The sequence below is a fragment of the Geotrypetes seraphini genome, chromosome 4, assembly GCF_902459505.1.
Source record: "Geotrypetes seraphini chromosome 4, aGeoSer1.1, whole genome shotgun sequence".
Lineage (NCBI taxonomy): Eukaryota > Metazoa > Chordata > Amphibia > Gymnophiona > Dermophiidae > Geotrypetes > Geotrypetes seraphini.
In genome coordinates, this window is record NC_047087.1 from 263,193,309 (window position 1) to 263,214,967 (window position 21,659).

Consider the following 21,659-nt stretch of genomic DNA (forward strand, 5'->3'; position numbering starts at 1 on the left):
TAGCTGGCTTTAAGAAAGGTTTGGACAAGTTCCTGGAGGAAAAGTCCATAGTCTGTTATTGAGAAAGACCTGGGGTAAACCACTGCTTGCCCTGGATTGGTAGCATGGAATATTACTACTCCTTGGGTTTTGGCCAGGTACTAGGGACCTGGATTGGCCACTGTGAGAATGGGCTACTGGGCTTGATGGACCATTGGTCTGACCCAGTACAGCTATTCTTATGTTCCCACCAAATATTCAGATTGCTGGCTAGCCCAATGACTGGTTATGTTGCTTGAAACAGCTAAGGCTCACAGCCAGAGAGACCCACCTAATAAGCAGGGCTATCTTTGGCTGATAGGCCTTAGCTGGCTAGCTGCTGACTGTCGGCTTTGCCAGCTAAGTCTGCGGTAGCAAACTTTAAACCAGAAATTCAATGCTGGAAGTCCAATATGGCCCTAGCATTGAATTTCTGTGATTGCCATGGATCACAGGAAGTAGCTGGGTTGCCTTCCACGGCCTGAATATTGGGGCCTTAGTATTTTACTACCTACAGTATTATAAAGAATATTTAGCTAGGATTTCCTGTCTTGTCAAATATACCAAATTGTATTCCATCTTAATTTTGACATTTCATTCTTTTCTCCAAAGAAATTACTTTTGTTTTATATTCTGAGGCAAGGGATATTACCAGTGGTGTGCCTTAAGGTTCAGTTGTGCTTGTTCTTTTTAACATACAGTGGTGCCTCGCATAACGGACGCCTCGCACAGCGAACGCTGCGCACAACGAACTTCAGGTCTTGATTCGTACAACGGACTTCGTTTCACACAACGAAGTCGCCCGAGCTGCATCCTTCCGCGCAGTGTGCGTGACGCTACCGGCTACCCTCCTCCTCCTCCTCCATCAACCAAATGGGAAGTTACATCATGAGGGGAGAGGAAGGAGGAAGGAAGCAGTTGGCAGCATACGCACTGTTAGAGCCCTTTACAGACTTCAACAGCAGCGGGAGAAAGCAGTCGCCGGCCCTGTTTCGCCGATCGAGGGGGGGCCCTGTTTCGCCAATCGAGGGGGGGCCCTGTTTCGCCAATCAAGGGGGGGCCCTGTTTCGCCGATCGAGGGGGGGGCCCTGTTTCGCCGATCGAGGGGGGGCCCTGTTTCGCCGATCGAGGGGGGGCCCTGTTTCGCCGATCGAGGGGGGGCCCTGTTTCGCCGATCGAGGGGGGGTGCCTGGTGTTGCCGATCGAGGGGGGGTGCCTGGTGTTGCCGATCACTGCGGGGGGGGGGGGGGCGGGCTTTGGCAGAGGTGGGAGAAAGCAGTAAATGAGTGGAAGTTGGCAGGCCTGGGGATGAAAGGGCAGTCGAAATACGGTATGTTGGAGCAGGGGATGAGAGGGAGGGAGAGAAGGGGAAATATTGGACAAGGGCAGAAGGGATGCTAAATCATAGGGTGACAGGCAGAGAGAACAACAGGAAAAAGAGTGGAAGCAATCTTGAACCCTGAGGGTGAGGGAAGAGAGAGGTGGTGAGATGATTGATCATGGGGAGAGGGACAAAAGGGAATAGAGATGGGATAGGAAGATAGTGGAAGTAAAAGGACAGGGAGATGTATGTTTTTAGATGTATCTAAATAAAAATAACAAAAAATTTATCTTTTTTTATGTCATCTTAGCATATTTTATGCTACAGAACGAATTATTATTTTTAACATGTATTGTTATGGGAAAACGCGTTTCACATAACGAACTTTTCGCATAACAAACTTGCTCCTGGAACCAATTAAGTTTGTTGTGTGAGGCACCACTGTATTTGTAAGAGATATTGTTGGGCTGTCTGGTAAGATTTGTATCTCTGCAGATGATACAAAAATTTGCAATAGAGTAGACACCCTTGATAGTGTGCTAATAGATCTCATGCATATTCATTGGGGAAATCCTGAAAACCCGACTGGATTGCGGCCCTCGTGGAGGGACTTTGACACCCTTGGTCTACGTCATAAGGTGTACGGGGATAGACTTAAAGATCTCAATATGTATTTTGGAGGAAAGGTGGGAGAGGGGAGATATGATAGAGATGTTTAAAAATCTATGCGGCATACTCTTAAATACACATGAGGTGAGTCTCTTTCAGTTGAAAGGAAACTCCAGAGTGAGAGGGCATAGAATGAGATTAAGAGGTGATAGGCTCAGGAGTACTCTAAGGAAATACCTTTTTTACAGAAAGGATGGTAGATGTGTGAAATAGTTCCCCAATAGAGGTGGTGGAGATAGACTGTGTCTGAATTCAAGAAATGATGGGACAGGCACATGGGATCTCTTATGGAGAGGAAGTGATAATGGTTACTGCGGATGGGCAGACTGGATGGGCCATTTGGCCTTTATCTGCCCTCATGTTTCTATGTTTTAGTATAATTTAATTTTATAAAAAGAACTATAGCAAAAGAGTGATGATCTAGGCAATAATGGTGCTAATGTTATTGCAACTTTTTATTTCCTCTTTCTTTTTTTTTTTGGTTTCTCGTTTACTTAGCTCTGAAGCCCTCCTTTTACCGGAACTAGAGGAAGATATTTATTTATTTATTTGTTCATTTTTATAGCCCGTCCTCCCAAGAGCCCAGAACGGGTTACAAAAAAATAAAATTAAAAAAATTCCCTAGTCTTGATTTTTATTTTTATTTTTCTGTTTATTCCTACATTAAATACTGTCAGAATACATTTTCTTTTTTTTTCCTTTGTGTAGCGTATAAATGAAAATAAAATTTAATAAAATGTAAGGAACTAATGGTTATCCATTTAAATTGTGCCACAGCCCTGAACATGGAGGTACCACATTAAGGGGACCTTTTACTACTGGGTGTTAAGTCCTTACAGGCTACTGTAGAATACGTTAAAATGTTTTACAGCAATTTGGATTTTTGCACGTTCCAACCTATGCATTATCTATTTTTTAAAATTATTTTTCAGAGGGTGTGTCATGAGCAGAGAGTGAGTATTCCCAGGTTATCCGGCTAGCGCATTATGACTGGTGCATGGTAACTAGAAAATGCAGCGTTAACACAGGAGCACCTAGGGCATCTTAAATAGGAAGCAATGAGGCCCAGATTTTGTACATGGCGACTAGCTCCTAGGTGCCATTGAGTGTGACTGACAATCATCCACTAGGCACCTTTTATAGAATCTCACCTAGTGGTTCCTAAGTATTCTTAGGTGCCAGTAGATGTTAAAACCTTAGGCACACTGCCATTTAGGCCAGAGTTTTCTTGGCCTGAATGACTGTGCCTGAGTGAAACCATGCCCAAATTCTGCCCTGAGTCTGCTCCAACCACGCCTACTTCTTGGTAGGGGTCTAGATGTAGACACCTACCTCGAATTGGTAGGTGCCTACCCACTTAAGCGACTACCGATTAATTGATTTTATATGATTTTTTAACTAGTTTATAATAGTGTTTTCAATTATCAGCTTAATTCTAAAATATAAGTTAGGCACTTAAGATTGGCTAGACACGCCAATCTAGGTGCCTAACTTCCAGCGCCATTAATAGATTCTGGACCTAAGTTCTCCCATGTTGTCTGTATGCAGGTGACACTTGCTAATAATACTCGTATTAGCATATAACCCGCATCCCAAGTCCTCTAAATTTTCTTCACACTTCTACCTCTAACCCTCTGTTATAGTTCCTTCCTATTTCTTCTACTGTAAACCGTGCTGAGCTCTACGAACGTGGAGATGATGTGGTATGCAAACCTAAGGATTAGATTAGATTAGATTAAAACTGTTTTAATAATCTCCTTATACGTGCCACTTTATAGCTGTACTTAGTACGCAGGAATATCCTGTATTAACATTTGAAATCCAGATTTCACCACACTTTCATAAAAAGACACCCCCAAAAATTCAATATCTCTAGGTCCATATCAGCTGACATATGAATAGGTGAGTGGCCACTGAGGGACTTGCACACTCCTGTGAGATCACTGCAGATTCCTGAAAACCTAGTTTCTGTGCAGGCGCCTATTTATAAAATGCTAATATAAATGACAGGCTCAGATAGAGAGAATGACACAGGGATAAATTATCCCCATGCCATCGGGATCTCTATCCCTGTCCCTGCAAGCTCTGTTCTTGGCCCTGCCCCATTTCTGTAAGCTCTGTCATCTGCACAAGCCTCGAACACTTGAAAATTATAAGCATTCAAGGCTTGTGCAGTTAAGGCAGAGCTTGCAGAAATGGTAGAGGGCCAAAACTTGCGGGGACGGGATGGGAATATTGAGATCCTATGGGGACAGGGACAGATATTCACATCAGCCCTAGAGCTGGTGTAAATAGCCTTGCCAGCATTTTTTTAAGTACACATGTAAATTATATTTCTGTTTCTCGTTGGCCACGAATCTGGACTTGGAGATTAAGATGTACAATGTCAGCATCTATGAGACAAACATGGTTGTTTTTATTACATAGAATTTTTTGGACTCCAGTTAGGTTGAATAAAGTAGATAGTTCTAAATCTAATAGATGTTGGCATTGTCATATTGATATTGGGACTTTGGATCATCTTTTATTTTTTTGTCCATTGATTCTTGGCTTTTGGAAGTCGATTTGGGGGCAAATTAATAATATTCTTCAATCCTCTATTCCTTTGACATATGAAGCAATAATTTTTGGAACGATTCTGCATGATAAACCCACTTTGGATAGAAATAATAGTCGCCTTTTCATGATCTTATCAGGAATAGGGGTTCAAATGATCACATCTAATTGGAAAAATCATGATAGGATTAATTTTAGTTTTTGGTGGGCAACTATATGTGCAACATATAAATATGAAAAGATTATGGCAGAGCGTTTAGGGTTTGTTAAATCCTTTAAGGGGATTTGGGGTCCATTAACTAATTTTGTCACATTATAATTAAAGTGATTCCTTTTCCTTTATGTTAGATTCCTTTGCACATCCAGGGTGGGTGGGGGGGTGTATTATTTATTTAGAGGTATAAATTTCATAATATTCTATAATATTGATGAGTATAATATAATATCATTACTGTTATAGGTTAAGAAGGGATTTAAAATTTTTATTGTAATATTTCTGATGTTAATAGTGTATTTTCATATAGTTGTTTTTTTTTCTGATTTTTCAAATGTATACATTGTCAAGTTCAAAATATCAATAAAGAAATTAAAAAAAAAAAAAAAGAATAACTCTCTGCACATACACTTGGATGCTCAGCTCATGCCCTTCCCAAACTCTACCCTTGTGCAAGTATACCTACCAACAAGCTGATAAGATGTATTGTAGAAAAGCATTAGTATCATATCTATGTAATTTGAACATTCAAATGTGTGCTTATTAGGTGTTTCATTAGTATTATTCTGACATCGTAATATATCTTTGTTATTTGAATCTCAGTGCTGTTTACATGTGTATATTTTTGATACCATTCGTGGCAGTCCTATTATTAGGCTTCAGTCAAATAAATAATTTGTTAGATAAACCGGTGGCATTATCCTATGACACCGTATTGTTTGGCATGTCAATGAGGGCAAAAAGCCAAATATCTTCTGATAACAATAAGCTTCTACTCATTATGACAGGGGTTGTCATACAACAGATTATGAATAATTGGAAAAATCGGGATAGGCTAAATTATAGCTTTTGATGGAACTCTTTGTGTCACATTCAAAATGGAAAGGATAATTGCCATGCAGCAGAGAATTTTTAAGACATTTCAGGTTATTTGGGAGCCATTAACAAGATACTGTAAAGATTGAAAGTACTGCAAAGAATAAATATTAATTTTTTTTTTCCTTTTGTTCATACACGTCCAGGGCGAGGTGGGAATATTTTATGATTTCTTTTGTTTATGAATAATTGTTGGGTATAAGAGAGGGGGGATAATTGATGCGAGTTAGAATTTCATGATATATTAAGTGATGTTAAAGTATAAATGATTGTATTATATGTTACACTTATTGTGAGTTTTAAAAATGAATAAAGATTAACAAAAAAAAAAAAAGGCTTCAGTTTGCTCTTTTCAAGCCTACCCCATTTCTTATATTTATATTTATACTAGCTGATGCCCCGGCGTTGCACGGGTATTTAATTATAGCAATAACACTGTAAATGGATTCAAATAAAGATACTTTATAGTGGTGAATGAAATTATTTTTTTACAGCTTAATAAAAAGTACAATATGCAAATTATAATGTGAAATATTTGACAAAATGAATACAATACAACTAACGCAAAACGTGATTATAAACAACATTTTTAGTTTCACCTCCTGGAGCAAGAACATATAAATTCATGGGTGAACCCACCCTTGAGCAAGCAACATAGAGTTGTGGGCCGCGAGACCCCCAGAACATATCACCCCAGGTAGTGAGGGATCTGCATACCAAGTTTCGTTCAAATCGGTCAAGCCGTTTTTGAATTACTGTGAGAATGGCAGCTTTTTACATTTTTTCCATTGACATGAATGGGTGAAATCTGATTTTGTTTGTAGCTCCGCCCACGTGTGCAGGTGGGCCGCGAGATCCCCAGAACATATCACCCCAGGTAGTGAGGGATCTGCATACCAAGTTTCGTTCAAATCGGTCAAGCCGTTTTTGCGTGATCGCGGCACATACACACACACATACATATCTCCGATTTTATATATATAGATTTTGGTCTTTTTTTTACTACTGTTATGCTGTTAACAAAGTTGTAAGTTTTATGTTAAACTGCTGTGCTGCCTCTGCTCCCAGAAGTTGTGAGATCAAATCCCAGTGCTGCTCCTTGTGACTCTGGGTAAGTCACTTAATCCTCCAGTGCCCACTGCTTTGAATGTCGGCTTTGAAATGCCAAAGCCACAAAGAGGCGGTAAACAAGTCCCCTTTCCCTGAACACATTGCCTTGGGTGAATCTCTTCATAAATAAATAAATAAATACTTCATCCTTCTGGCTACTGGATCAAATTTAAGGTCCTGGATCCCATGAGGAGATCCAGAAAATAGCAGAAGTAAATATATTGTGCCACCTTTCCATTATCAAAAAACAGGAGTTAAACTAATATCAGTTAAAAGATTTCAAGTAACTCATTTGTTACTAAAGTTAAGAGATTGAAAAACTGTAAATTTAATTAAAAATAAGGCCAAGAACTCAGGTTTTAGAATGTTTAGAATTGATTAAATGGTTCAACGCACAAACCTACCAATGGGGTAGCAAGAGAAAAGTATGACTAAGCTCGTGTGATTCATTTAATACGACTCAAAGGACCTGAATTATCCTGAGGGTTTCTTTCTCATAGAATGGAATAAATCCCTTAACAAGCTAGTTACATTGCCACGATCTAGGAAACAACTACTATATCTGTATTCCATGGAGAGCGACAAATTGAAACTGTCACTCGAATGTGTCCGGGATGGGCATTATAAAGAAACCTGGATGTCAGCTATTTCTTTAGTTGGCCCAAAATTGTGGCATGGATTGAATGGACCATTAAGATTAAGTTCTAACTTTGTATCATTCAAAAAACTATTGACAACTCATTTATTTGTAAAAAGCCTTATATGAATAAAGAATTTCTGCTTTAATGTACTTTTCCTAGGATTTTTTATTTGCTGAATTTATTTTTTACTGATTTTTTTTTTAGTATGTTTTCAGTTGAATTTGTATTTCTTTTAGGACTCATTTTATGTACGTTTATTTGTAATCCAACTAGTTGATAGGTAGAATACTGTGTTTCCCCGAAAATAAGACCTAGTGCATTTTTTGGTCCCAAAATTAATATAAGACAGCGTCTTATATTCAGGATTGGTCTTATTTTTTTCATGTACAATGATCATCTTTCCCTTCCTCTCCTCCACCCCAATTCTTCCTATTTCCTTTTTCTCCCCCACATGTGCAGCATCTTTCCTCCCCCTCCCTCCCATCCCTTGTGCAGCAGAACCCTTGCAGCTTCTATTCCTCCCTCCCTTCCATTGTGCAGCAGAACCCTTGCAGCTTCTATCCCTCCCTCCCATCTCCCCTGCCGCGCACACCCCTTGCCCACCCGCCGCTGACCTATCCATCTCTCCCCCGCCAACCACGAGACCAAAATACCTTGTAACAAACGGCAATGTCGGCAGCAATCTAGACAGGCTGTTTCAGGCATTCTCTTACCCAGGTGTTCCATGTGCCGTATTGCTGATGACATCAACAGTAATGCGGCAGAGGAACGCCCAGGCGAGAAAAGACCCATTTGTTACAAGATATTTCAGTCTTGCGGTTGGCGGGAGAGAGATGGAAGGGTTTGGGGGCATGGCGGGGGGTGAGGAGGGGCAGGGGGAAGTGCTGCTGCTGGCAACTAGGGCTTATTTTTGGGGGTAGGGCTTATTTTCGGGGAAACACGGTAGACATTTTTAAAATAAATAAATTGATCCCTTCTTAGTCATACTGAAAGAAGGGCTTTCACTATAACTGTCACTGTGTTTTAAATATCATTTGCTTTGACAGAGGCAGAAAATTGTAGGTATTTGTAATGCGTTACAAAATATTAACAGCACATTAATGAAATATTAATGAGTTACTTCAAGTCATCAGTCATTGGTCATTATTAAGCATCTGCCTTTTTTTTTATTTATAAATTGAAAGATGTTTTATTACGTTCAAAAGGTTAACATAGTGGAATACTTGAAAAACATTTAATATGAAGGGGCATCATTTTATTAGCCTGTCTTGTTGCAAGGTTTGCCTACACTTTAGTACACTCAAATCATGCCACTGTGTATGGGAATGGCTAAATGAGATTAAAGCAATCAACACAAATTGGTAAATCAAATCCACGATTGCCATTTCCCTCCTCCATTCAACACTCTATAAATACTCTCTTACTAAACTGCATTGTGCACTTGCCCCCAGATTCTATATAGGTTACCAATCCCAGATTTGCGTGCAAACTAATTAGTTAGTGAGCCATGAACAATCGATAGTTGAGGGGTCAATTGGCACTTAATTGCCAGAAATTAGGATTTGCGCATGGAACCGATCTGTACCAAAACCTATGCCAGTGCGGCTAACTTTTCCAGCTGGCAACTCAAAAGAGGGCCTGGCTGTGGGTGGGTCGGGGCATTCCAGATATCTTGTTATAGAATACTAGGATTATGTGCCCAAATTGAATGCCAGAATTTACACCAGGTTTCAGAAGTTATAAGGGAGTCCACACGAAGCATTATTCTGTCAAAGGCACTCAGCCCAGAATGCCTTTTAGAGAATAGCAGTTAGCGTGAAGTTTTCCTGGTGCCTAATTTTGAACAGCAGCAAACCAGTGACAAAAAGACTTCTTTTGCAGAAAGCCAAAAAGACACCACAAAGCATGATGATGCAATGATATCGAAGATGCAAGATCTTTATTAGCTAGGACCAACTAAACTCGCTTATTAAAAAGTGTTTTTTTCAGCCTCTGTGCTCTGAGAAGAGTGAGAGCACTTTTTCCACCAACAACACTTCTCTGTACAAAGCTATGCCGGGCAATCAGATTGCAGAAGGATAGCGAGGAACTCCAGAGTAACTTGTGTCAGTTAGAGAAATGGGCGGAGAAATGGCAGATGAGGTTTAATGTGGAAAAGTGCAAAGTAATGCATTTAGGCAGAAAGAACAAGGAACACGAGTATAGAATGTCAGGTGCAACTCTGAATAAGAGCGAACAAGAAAAGGACCTGGGTGTACTGATAGATAGGACCCTGAAACCGTCGGCACAATGTGCGGCAGCGGCAAAGAAAGCAAATAGAATGTTAGGCATGATAAAGAAAGGAATCATGAGTAGATCGGAGAAAGTTATAATGCAGCTTTATAGAGCAATGGTCAGACCACACTTGGAATACTGTGTCCAACTTTGGTCTTCCAACCTAAAGAAGGATATAAAACTGGTGAAGAGGGTGCAGAGACGAGCAAGAAAGCTAATGGAAAACTTGGAATACGAGGAACAACTTAAGAGACTGGGATTGTTCTCCCTTGAGAAAAGGAGACTGCGAGGGGATATGATCGAGACTTTCAAAATACTGAAAGGAATCGACAAAATAGAACAGGAAAAAAGTTTGTAGATAACATGCTATAAATACCGCATGCTAAATAAACTTTTTTCAGTTAGCCTGGAACCACTTACTCCAACCTAAATAGGAGGTGCTAAGTGCTTCCATGCTTACTCTAAGCAAAGTTTCATCAGCTTTGCACCATTTAATACAGGACCTGTAACAGCAAATATTGAGAATACCCCCAATAGTTGCTGTGTTAAAGAAGTCCCATGTTAAGCTGTGGAAATTAAAATTTTTTTCCATGGGTTAGTGAAAGGGCCACTTAATTTTGCTACAAGTATACGGGATTGTGTATTCTTTCAGCTGCTATCAGGGGTGTGTGACAGAGCGTGGGGTTTTTCTTACATAGGACTGTTATTATGACCCTGGGCAGCAAAGGGCGTTGGACAAGTGCAAAAGATAGAGGTCCCAGAGTGCCCTGCACTGCTTGGCTCAGTGCTGAGTCAGAGGGGTGGGACTCAGAGAGGAATATTTAGGTCCATCCAGACCTGACTCAGTGAGAGGGAGGTCCCAGAGGAGAGGTTCTGAGCAGACGCAGCATTTAACTGAGGTAAGCCAAAAGGTTTGGCTAATTAATGTGTGAGGCAAACTTCAATAAAAAGCATCTATATAATAAAACGCTAAGCGCGCATGCGCACTCTTATCCCGTGCTTCCCTGATCCATGATCTGTTGCACTGTGGCCGGTAAGAGTGCGCATGCATGCCAGACAAGCCTCCCTGCTCTCCACCTCGCGCCGCTGCAGTAACAGCCCCACACTTGCGACTCGCCTTCGTTCCGGAGTCGGCAAAGAAAAGCTCTCCCCAATCGGAAAAGCTACAGCACAGATCGGGAGGGAGGCTGCGGCGGCCTTCCTATTTCAGTGGCCGCATGTGACGTATGCCATTACCCAGCCGCTCTGGATTGCCATCTCGGCGGCAGCGGCACGGATGGAGGAGCGAGTGAGGCTGGGGAGGGAGGGGGAGCGGCAAACGGAAGGTTCAAATCCGCCCCTTCACCTCTGAAGTTGATTTCCAGCTGGGGAGGGGGAGGGGAAGCGGATGGTCGTGGCCCTGGCTGTTCTGTCCATGCGGCCACCATCAGGCGTGGGAAAGGAGCTGCCGACGGTAAGCCCGAACGGAAGCTTCAAATCCGCCCCTCTGAAGGTGATTTCCACAGGGGGAGGAGAAACGGATGGTCGGGACAGAGGAGAAATGGATGGGCGAACTCCTCCGGGCCCCACATGCCACTACGCGCTGGGCACCGGCACATGGGAATCCCTCCGCCTGCTTCGACACCCGGCGAAAATTTTTCTCTCTCTCTTGGCGCCTGCAGGCCGTGGAGGCTGTCAGTGCCTGCATGCTGTGGCGGCTTGAGGCGGCTATCGGCGGATGAACGGAGTTAACGGTTGCTGGGGGTGAGAGAAACTGATACCCAGGCACAATGATTGATTGTTCTTTCATTTAGGCAGAAGTTTATGTAGATGAGAAATTGCTCAGGAATTAAAAACAAACAAACAAGGTTCTGTGAATGTTAATACAAACGGACTCGGATTCTGTGCAAATACCTAACAAATTCTGGAGAATACTTAGACAAATGCTCAGGTTCTCCGCTGGGACAGGGGAAGATGTGCTGATGGACATGGGGGGGGGGAAGAAAAAGGAAGGGAGGCCTACTGCTGGACAGGGGGAGCAGGAAAGTGGACATGGAGGGGGCGAGGCCTACTGCTGGACAAGGGAAGCAGGAAATAGGTGCTGCTGGACAGGGGGGAATAAAAAAGAAGGGAGGCCTGCTGCTGGACAGGGGGAGCAGAAAAGAGGTACTGCTGGACAGGGGAAGAGGTGCTGATGGACATGGGGAAGAAAAAGGAAGGGAGGCCTACTGCTGGACAGGGGGAGCAGAAAAGAGGTGCTGCTCGACAGGGGGGAGGTAAAACAAAGGGAGAAAGGTTGCTGCAGGATAAGGGGAGCAGTTAAGGGGTGGTTGTGGACACAGGGGAGATAAAAGGAAGGGAGAATGGTGGTGGTGGACAGCTGAGGAAAAAGAAAGACAGAAATACAGAAAGTGGCTAAGGAGAGAGAGAGAGAAAGAAATAAAGACAGACACACACATATATTCTAGCACCTGTTAATGTAACGGGCTATAAGACTAGTTTACTCATATGCCATTGTGCTCTTTTATCTGCTGACCTCTCCTAGAAAAGCCAAGACAGCCTGCCACACCCGGTTGTCTGTTACAGGGTGCTACTTAGTGAGCTTGGAATATAGAGTTTAAAAAAATCTTTTTATATAATACTGGGGATTAATAAGACAGAATACTGGAATGAAACCAAAGAGAAAGAAGACAGAAGGAAAAATACTAGCAATCACCATTTTAAACTACTGACAATTCTGGCAATAATATGTACCTTGATTGTGAATAGCTAAGAAAATAATATGAGAGGCAGAGAAATCAAGGCTAGCATGATGCATAAAAAATAACAAATACTTCAGTGCACCTTTTTGAATATTTTGACCTCCAAATTCAGCTTGTCAAGCTCATGTGAAATGCACTTGGGGGATGAAAAAGCCCCAAACATCTGCTGATTGGATATTATTTATGAACCAGATCTAAATATTTTATTTTTTTAGCGCACTTGAGAGTTTCTGTCATATAGACTGGATAATGTAAACATTTCAGAATTTGAGATGCTGTAAGTAAAAACTGTCACACAGGAAAAGAATGAAAGTATAAAATACATTAGGATGCATACTTTTTCCAACCATGGTAAAAATTATGCAATGTTTACCCAAAAGGCACATGTTTCAGTGGTTAGCATTTCCTTGACCTGCCTTGGAATCTGAGGACCAGATGGAAGTTTGCACTGGTAATTCACAGACTTCTGGGTTCTCTTGTCCAGTTCTGAGAATTCTTGCCTGATTAGGTCTAGGTGGGGATGGACTTCGTTTACTTTTTAGAGTAAAGAACTGGAGACGCTATAAAATCTGTTAATTTAGTCAAACAATGTAAATATTAATATAAGAGTATTTAAAAACATAAGAACATAAGAAGTTGCCTCTGCTGGGTCAGACCAGAGGTCCATTGCGCCCAGCAGTCCGCTCCCGCGGCGACCCATCAGGTCCATGACCTGTAAGGTGATCCTTGTTTAAATCATTTAAGCCCTCCAGTCCTTCTATCTATGCCCTATCATACCAAAACAAGAGGCAGTAAGTGGACAAAGTATACCAATCAGACTGAAAGTGTATGTGAAAAACTACTTTACAACACATTAAAGGCGAAATTCTATTAATGGCACTGAGAATTTGGCGCTGGAAAAAAATCAGCACTAAAGCCATAATTCTATATATGGTGCCTTGCTTCTAGGCGCCGTTGAGCGTGATTGTCAATCATCTGCTAAGCACCATTTATAGCCTTGCGCCTAGCGGTGCCTAAGCAGTCTTAAGCACCAGTAGGCATTGTAAGCTTAGGTGCACTGCCATTTAGGCCAGGTTTTTTTTTTTTTTTTTGGGGGGGGGGGCCAAGTGAGTGTGCCTAAGTTAAGTGCAAGTCAAACCACGCCCAAAATCTGTCCCAAATCCATCCCTAACCACGTCTACTTGCTGGTAGGTGCCTGAGCACGTCAAAGCGGTAGGCACCAAGAGTTAGGGGCCTACTGGCTAATTAATTTTTAAAAAATTATTTGTTTTTTTTATTGCACTTTCAGTTATCAGCACTAATTAAAAAAATTAAGTTAGGCACCTAGATTGGCTAGGCACTCCGATTCAGGGGCCTAACTTCAGGCCTAAGTGCAGTTCTTTAGAGGGCATTTGCCTTATATAGAATCACACTTAGGGCTCCTTTTACTAAGCTGCGTTAGCGTTTTTAGCACACGCAGCATTTTAGCGCGCACTAAACCCATGTTATGCAGCTAGAACTAACGCCAGCTCAATGCTGGCGTTAGCGTCTAGCATGCAGGGCTATTTAGTGCGCGCTATTACGCGTGTTAATGCCCTAACGCGGCTTAGTAAAAGGAGCCCTTAGTGCCAATTCCCCCGCCTAACTTTAGATACCAGACTTAAACCTGCTGAAGCCTGCTGTCAATGCTGGCATCCAAGTTGGCTGCACTGGGGCCTTATTCTACACATAACTTTTTTGGATGCCCCTGACATACCTGTAGCCACACCCTCTTTCAGTTGCAAACTAGTAGAGTTAGATGCCATGCCTTATAGCCTAGTGCACAGCAAATTTTAATGAGTGCCAATTATAATTTATAATTGGTTTTTAACACCCAGTTATTGATAGTTAAGTGCAGTGGCATAGTAAGGGGGAGGGGGCGTTCCGCCCTGGGCACCGTCTTGGTGGGAGCACCGGCACCTATCCTCCTCTCTGCCCCCCACTCTTTCCCGACCCCCCCCCCATGCTGTATGCATGTACCCCTTCCCTTGTACCTTTTTAATTTTCACAGCGTGAGCAGTATTACAAACTTACTGTCCGCATCGGTTTCGGCGCTCTCTGATATCACCTCTGGGTCCTGCATCCAGGAAGTGATGTCAGAGGGAGAGTAGACACAACACGGGCAGCAAATTTGTAATGCTGCTCGCTCTGGGAAAGTGAAAGAGGTACAGGTGAAGTGGGGTGTGCACATGGTGGGGGGGGGGTTTCCGGGAAGGAGCGGGAGAGGGCGGAGAAGAGGGCAGGGGAAGGGCACTACTGGCCCAGGGGTCACTCACCCTCGCTACACCACTGCTCCTTACTCAATTTGCATGTGTCTCTTCAATGTGCGCACAAAGTTGGGCACACAAATCTGGGCACCATTAATAAGATCTGGGGGATAGTCATGAGAATAAGAAATATATAATTCATCAATAAAGTAGAACATGAGAATAATGTCATTGGTAACTACCATGTTTCCCCGAAAATAAGCCCTAGCATGATTTTTAAAGATGCTCCTTATATAAGCCCTACCCCCAAAATAAGCCCTAGTTAAGGTCGACCCCTGAAGCCCTTCCTGAATATCTCCGACTCCATCCTTGACACTCCATCCTTGACACTCCATCCTTGATCCTTGTACTGCCTGATTTGCTGGCGGCAGTGCTTTCTCTCCCCTATCCCCCATATGCAGCATCTTTCCTCCTCTCTCACCCATCCCATTGTGCAGCATCTTTCCTCCTCTCTCACCCATCCCATTGTGCAGCATCTTTCTATCCCTCCCTCCCATCCCCCTATGCAGCAGAATCTCGCTAACCCTCCCACCGTGAGACTGAAATACTGTACCCTCTCTAGAAATGACCAGAGATCTTCTTTTGTAACCCTCCATCTACTACCTTTTTGTAATCCGCCTTGAACTGCGAGGTAATGGCGGAATAGAAATCTCTAATGTAATTTAATAAATAGTGTTTAAAAAATAAAACTACGGAAACATTTTGAGGATCCCTTGTACCTTCAGTCTGAATCATGCTTTTCAATGGGCAAACTGGTACTCTATGAATATTAATATAGATCAGTAAAACACAATAACACATCCCTAATACATGCCAATGTAATGAAGCAAAAGTTCAACCTTGAGTATGTTTACATTTGTTTATGTTTATTTAGGATTTATAGACCACATTTTGTTTTAACATCAATGCGGTTTACATAAAAACAATAGAAGGAGAAGAATACCATTACATTAAAAGGAAAGATAAAAAAGGGAATTAAAAAAATGTTTAATAGTGGCTGCAAAATCAGAATCTGAGAAAGCTCTAATGAAATGCTAATTTTAAAAGAACTCTAAGGGCTCCTTTTACTAAGGTGCGCTAGGGCTTTAACGCGCGGAATAGCGCGCGCTACATTGCCACGCGCTAGACCTTAATGGCAGAATTGAGCTGGCATTAGTTCTAGATGCGTAGTGCGCGGTGGTGTAGCATGCGGTAATTTCCTGCGTGCGCTAAAAACGCTAGCGCACCTTAGTAAAAGAAGCCCTAAATTTAGAATAGGGTGATTCAGACCGAATTTCAAATGGAAGAGAGTTCCATAAGAATGGGACTGAAGCAAAAAAGGCAGAATTTACGAAGAGAACTTAACTACATGCCTCCTCTGTTACAAAACTGCGGAAGCAGTTTTTAGTGCAAGCTGCATGAGTGTCAGGAGCAGCACAGAGCATTCAGCGCGCCGACCTGAGCTATAAAATGCTTTGGGGGGGGGGGGGGGTTTATAAATTCACTGAAGTTATTATTAATTGATGAGCATTAGATGATCTCAAATTCTGAACTGGGTGCTATAGGGACCAAAAGTTTTGTTAAACAGCAAGGTAGGCCTGAATGTATAGCCTTACGTGCTAAAGTTAAAGCCTTATGGATCAGTCTAAATTTAATTGGAAGCCAACGATATTCTTTGAATAGAGAAGTAATATGATTGTATCTATGCACATTAGTAAGAATTCTAATGGCAGTATTTTGCACAATTTGTAATTTTTTAATTACTACTGCTGGAAGCTCAGTGTAGACAATATTACAGTAATCTAATTTAGAAGTGACCAACGCATAAATAAGAGACTCACAACAAGATTTATCGATATAAGGTCTTTTTTTTTTTTAACCAAGTGAATAAAAACAAAATCTGATAACCGAAGTTATCTGAGGATGGAAACTTAGATAACTTTGGTTATCAGATCTTGTTTTCAGTTGCATTTAGTTCTGGTTGCCATATCTCAAAAATGATAGTGGAATCAGAGAAGGTTCAAAGAAGAACAGCTAAAGTGATAAAGGGGATGGAACTCCTCTCGTATGAGGAAAGGCTAAAGAGGTTAGGGCTCTTCAACTTGGAAAAGAGACAGCTGCGAGGGAATATGATGGAGGTCTAGAAAATCCTGAGTGCTGTAAAATGGGTAAAAGTGAATTGATTTTTTACTCTTTCAAAAATTACAAAGATTAGGGGCCACTCAATAAAGTTACATTGAAATACCTTTAACACAAACAGGAGATAATATTTTTCATGCAATGAAAGCTTAAGCTCTGGAGCTCTGGTTAGCATAGCTGGGTGCAAAAAAGGTTTGGATAAGTTTCTGGAAGAAAGTGCTATTGAGACAGACATGAGGGAAGCTACTGTTTGCCTTGGATCAATAGCACAGAAAGTTGCTATTATTTGGGTTTCTACCAGGTATCTGTGACACGGATTGGCCACTGTTGGAAGCAAGATACTGGGCTAAATGGACCATTGGTCTGACCCAGTATGACTATTCTTGTGTTCTGTTGCCATTTAACTTTAAACAGATAAGCTACGTGCATTTTCATTGGTGTTATATCCATCAAGACGGCACCTTCAAAAATTCACACATATTACAACATTGAGAAATTACATTATGTTACATTAGAGATTTCTATTCCGCCAATGCCTTGAGGTTCAAGGCGGATTACAAAAGAATTACAAAAAAAGGGTATTACATGAAGAAGATATCTGGTAATTTCTAGAGGAGATAAAGAGTAGGTGAGGTTGCTTTGGGGAATCGGGAAGATATTGGGAAGTGGGAAGGAGCTAGCGGTATTAAGTCGTTTGCTAGTTCTGCTGCACCACTTGGATGGATAAGTAATCAGTCTAGCAGCTGAATATAAGATGACAGAAAGCTCCTAATCATGGCATTTTAAAACAGATAATAGCTACTTGGGGAGTAATTTTATAATGTTTCTTCATGCATAAAAGCCTTTTTGGTGTAATTTTTTTTACCTTGACTGCCATTAAACTGTATGTTCATAAATGCCAAAATTCAGGCTACACATGTGTATACAGTATATTTCTGTATCTCTGGTGGGTACAGTCTCATAGTACGTAAATAAAGTTTTCCTTTTAAAATTTGAGCTGGAGTGGAGAAATCCACTGGTACAACTGCACCTGTGTGTATACTAAGGGGCCCGTTTACTAAATAGTGCTAGTACATGGGTTTAGCACATTCTTATGGGGGATTTTTCCACTCATTAATCCCATTTCTAGCCTGGCAAGTAAAAACAGGCATTTTTCCATTTGTTGACTTTCTGGCCGTGTGCTCATGCTAGCGTTAGCACAAAGTTATTACAAAAAAATTTAGCGTAGGAAGTAATTAGAAGGTGCTAAGGGCTCCCAAATTGCCTGCATTATTAAGTTAGCACATGCTAATGCCCGTACACTACCTGAATAGCACCTCCAAGTCCCCTCCCCAACTAATTCAGACACTTTAGTGTGCCCTGCGTTAGATCATTTTTCCTGCACGAAGTGACAGACAGTACCTGTATATAATACACTTCTCCCTCTGTATTTGTGGTTTCAGCATTCGCAGTTTTGATTATTCACGTTTTTTAGCTTGCTGGCTCCTCCCCCCAAATTATATCAGCTTGCATAGAGAAATCGCTGATTTCAAGCATTTACAGAGAAAATCGCTGATTCCCAGCACTTTCTTCACCGTATTTTGCCTCTCCTTCAGGAACAGGCCAGGTTTCACCATATTCACGATGGTTTTTAATAGAAAACAGCGAATAACATATGAAAAAGTTATTCGCGGTTTTTCTGTATTTGCGGTTCTGTAAATCCCTTATCACAGCAAATACGGAGGGAGAAGTGTAAATGCAAACTGATTTAGTTGTACCACAGAAAGGTGGTATATCAAATCTATGACCTTTTACCCTTGTTCCCCTTCTCCCCATTGGCAACACATAAGAGATGCCTGATCCTCAGTAGTGGTGGACTGGATAATTGTGGAATTAAAACAAGCCATGGAAATAAAGGGAAGCAATTCTAAAGGCTCCTGAATGATTGTAGATGTCCATCCCTTCCTCACCCCTCATTTCCAGAGTTGGCATCCTATGATTGCAGAACTTTGCCTGCAGCTGATTAGAGATAAAAGTCAGAGTTTTGTAGCATGGATGCTAAAGGAAATGTTTGCTCCAGTTTGGGGCAATGATAAAGATTAGCAAAAGTAGCTCCCCAATAGTTCAATCTACTTATATTCATGGGTGTTGGAGGGGAGGAGGAGCTTTCAAGGACTTTTTAACAATATCTGGCAGGCTTAAAATAAAATAAAAAAATGAGGCTCAGTTTTATTTTGTAAACAGGCCACTGAATTATTTATAGTCAATGGTACTGATGTTTCCAATGATCTATGTGATCACACTGCAAAACAAATTACAAATTGGGTTGATAATTTCTCTTCTTACTCAGCCTGCTGAGAACAACTTACAAACCCAGTGCAACTAATTATTTTGCTCACAATTATCTCCTAATACATTATCCTGTGGGATGTGTTTCAAATGGCATAAAACTATTAGGATAAAGAAAACAGACACAATCAGATACAAATAACTGATTCCATTCCTACAGTGATTAGTCCAGGAAAATGAGAGATCTGGCAATGACATACCTGTTGCAGTAGATCTGCCACTTGGTAGGGGGTCCAGCTCTCAAACTCCTCCCGAAGGGGTAGTTTTGAGGCCATCTTACTCTCCGAGAGGAAGTTTTCTTAGACCTCTTGTGTAAACTTCAGACTGATTTTGTGTGCTTGGCTGCACTTTACTGTTACAAAATCACTGAGGAGGAAGTTCTCTTTGCAAATTTTTTGAGCTTCATGCATACTTAACCCCTTCCTTCCTAGGGGAACTGCAGCGAAACAATATGCAAAGGAGCATCAAAGCTCCGATAGCTGAAGTGCTCCTCTGGAAGTAATGGCTTCACAGGGTGAAAAGCAGATCTTTGCACAGTCTCTTTATGAGTTTCCCCAATGATTTGGCGCTCAGGCCAGTGAAGATTCCTTGTTACAGTGCCACTCTCTGGGGTTCTGGGCCCTTTTGTTCTTAAGGGAACCAAGGAAGCACACACTAGACACTTTTTTTTAATGAGAGGGCTTTTTTTTTTTTTTAACTATTCTGGCACTGGTTTCTTTCTCCTATTGACTTTTCTTGTATTAAAGAAGAAACAAAATGACAGTAAAAAGCTATGAACCCCAGGAAACTCTGAATTTCTTAACTCTTTGGAAAACTCTGTTCATAAAAATTGGTGATTAACAGATAACTGACTCTCAGAATCCTAGCGATCTAACTCAGTTATACTCTAGTCTGCAAACAAAATTCTGGTGCATGCAAGGTAACAGAGGATATAAGACTATCATCTCTTCCTTCCAAGAGACTTTAAGAAAGAATTACAAAATACTTACAAATATAAGAATATAGGGGTCCTTTTACTAAGGTGCGCTAGCTGAAAAATATATAATACAACAAACCACAGGAGCACCCTCCATAACAGCTTGGAGTCCAATAGCCACTCTAATCAAATTATACAAGAAATATCCCTCCATTGCAGCTAAAGCTAATGGCAGGCATGGACCTCCATGCCTGAATTGAAAGCCCTGGGCCTAACACGAGTGCTGCACTACGCGTGGACGAACTATCCAACAGGCAATGTATGAGTACATATGTTGCATTTCACTAGCTCTGTTATCGTATAATTTAATTTTTTATTTGCCCTCGTATTAAGACCTGGTTCCAAAGGTCCTTCTTTACAACATGGAGAGAGAAAGAGATAATGGTTACTGTGGATGGGCAGACTAGATGGGCCATTTGGCCTTTATCTGCCATCATGTTTCTATGAGTCTTAACCTGGGTACCCCCAGCTGCAACAAAAAGTCCCTAAGTTGTGAACAAACATGCCAGGTATAACAGTCAGCTGAAGGGAAGGTGGAACAGGTGATCAAGCTTCCTCTGAGGAACAGGAAAGATCCTGAGGCACTTCCTTAAATACCTACTTCAGATCCCTCCCTAAAAACTTGGGAAATGTTCCTCACTGGAGGAGAATTACTGCCTTCAGATATTTAAAGTTAAACTGCCCTATTAGAGCCACTGCTGACAATTTGTTCTGACTCTTTCTGGAGCCACCAGTCTGTTTTTGACCCCCCCTCTCCTCTGATTACCTGCCTGGCCCCAGCTAGTCCCAAGGAATTGAGCCTTCCATTGAGCCCCTTGAGCCTCCCAGGGTGGTGACTCATCCTCTAGTTAATAGTGGGATTCTGGACAAGCCATCAACCTTGAACACAACTGAGAAGGACACTTAACAAACAAAGTTCTTTTGTGTGTACCTACTTCCATTATTTGTTACCATTATTTGTGATAATCAAATGTTTTGTAAGATGTTCTGGGCAGAACTTAGACGTTTGGAACTAGACTTGTTTTAGAAGCGTCTAAGTGCCACAAAGGTGCCCAAACTGACCAGGTGACCACTGCATGCATCAAGGTAAGACACGCTCACACTCCCCAGTGCTCACTGACTCTGTACCACCACACAAAATGAGAACAAAAAGGAATATATCTGTCTCTAAAACAGCAGCATCTGGTATGGGGAAGCCAAGCAGAGCTGCACATACAGTAGGTGTCTTAAGTAGCCTGGTGGGTGGGCTAGTGAGCCATAGAGAGGAGGACCTAGGCCCACAAGCCACTCAAACCACTATATTTATGGAAGAAAGTGTGAGCCCAACCAAACCCTACTATACTGCCTTATAGGTGCTACCTATTGGGTGTTCTATTGGGGTGGTACACAGGTGGGTATAGTAGGGTTTGGGGGGCTCACCATATTATGAGGTTATGGTGAGATATACAACCTTTATGTGAGGTTCACAGCAGTGCCCTCTTAAGATGTCCCATTGCTTGGGGAGGTATTTGAGGAGAGAGAAGAGAGGAGAG

The 21,659-nt window shown here is 41.7% G+C and overlaps 1 protein-coding gene across 2 annotated transcripts in view; it reads right to left on the reverse strand.

The window, feature by feature from the left end:
* The window catches only part of BLNK (B cell linker), a 309,255-nt gene extending 289,780 nt beyond the window's left edge, over positions 1-19,475 (reverse strand). For both annotated transcript variants that reach the window (XM_033943169.1, XM_033943170.1), the window contains exon 1: positions 19,352-19,475. In XM_033943169.1, coding sequence (XP_033799060.1) covers positions 19,352-19,426 — 75 coding nt within the window. In that variant the 5' untranslated portion in view covers positions 19,427-19,475. The remainder of the gene's footprint in view (positions 1-19,351) is intronic.
* Between the last annotated feature and the right edge of the window lie 2,184 nt (positions 19,476-21,659).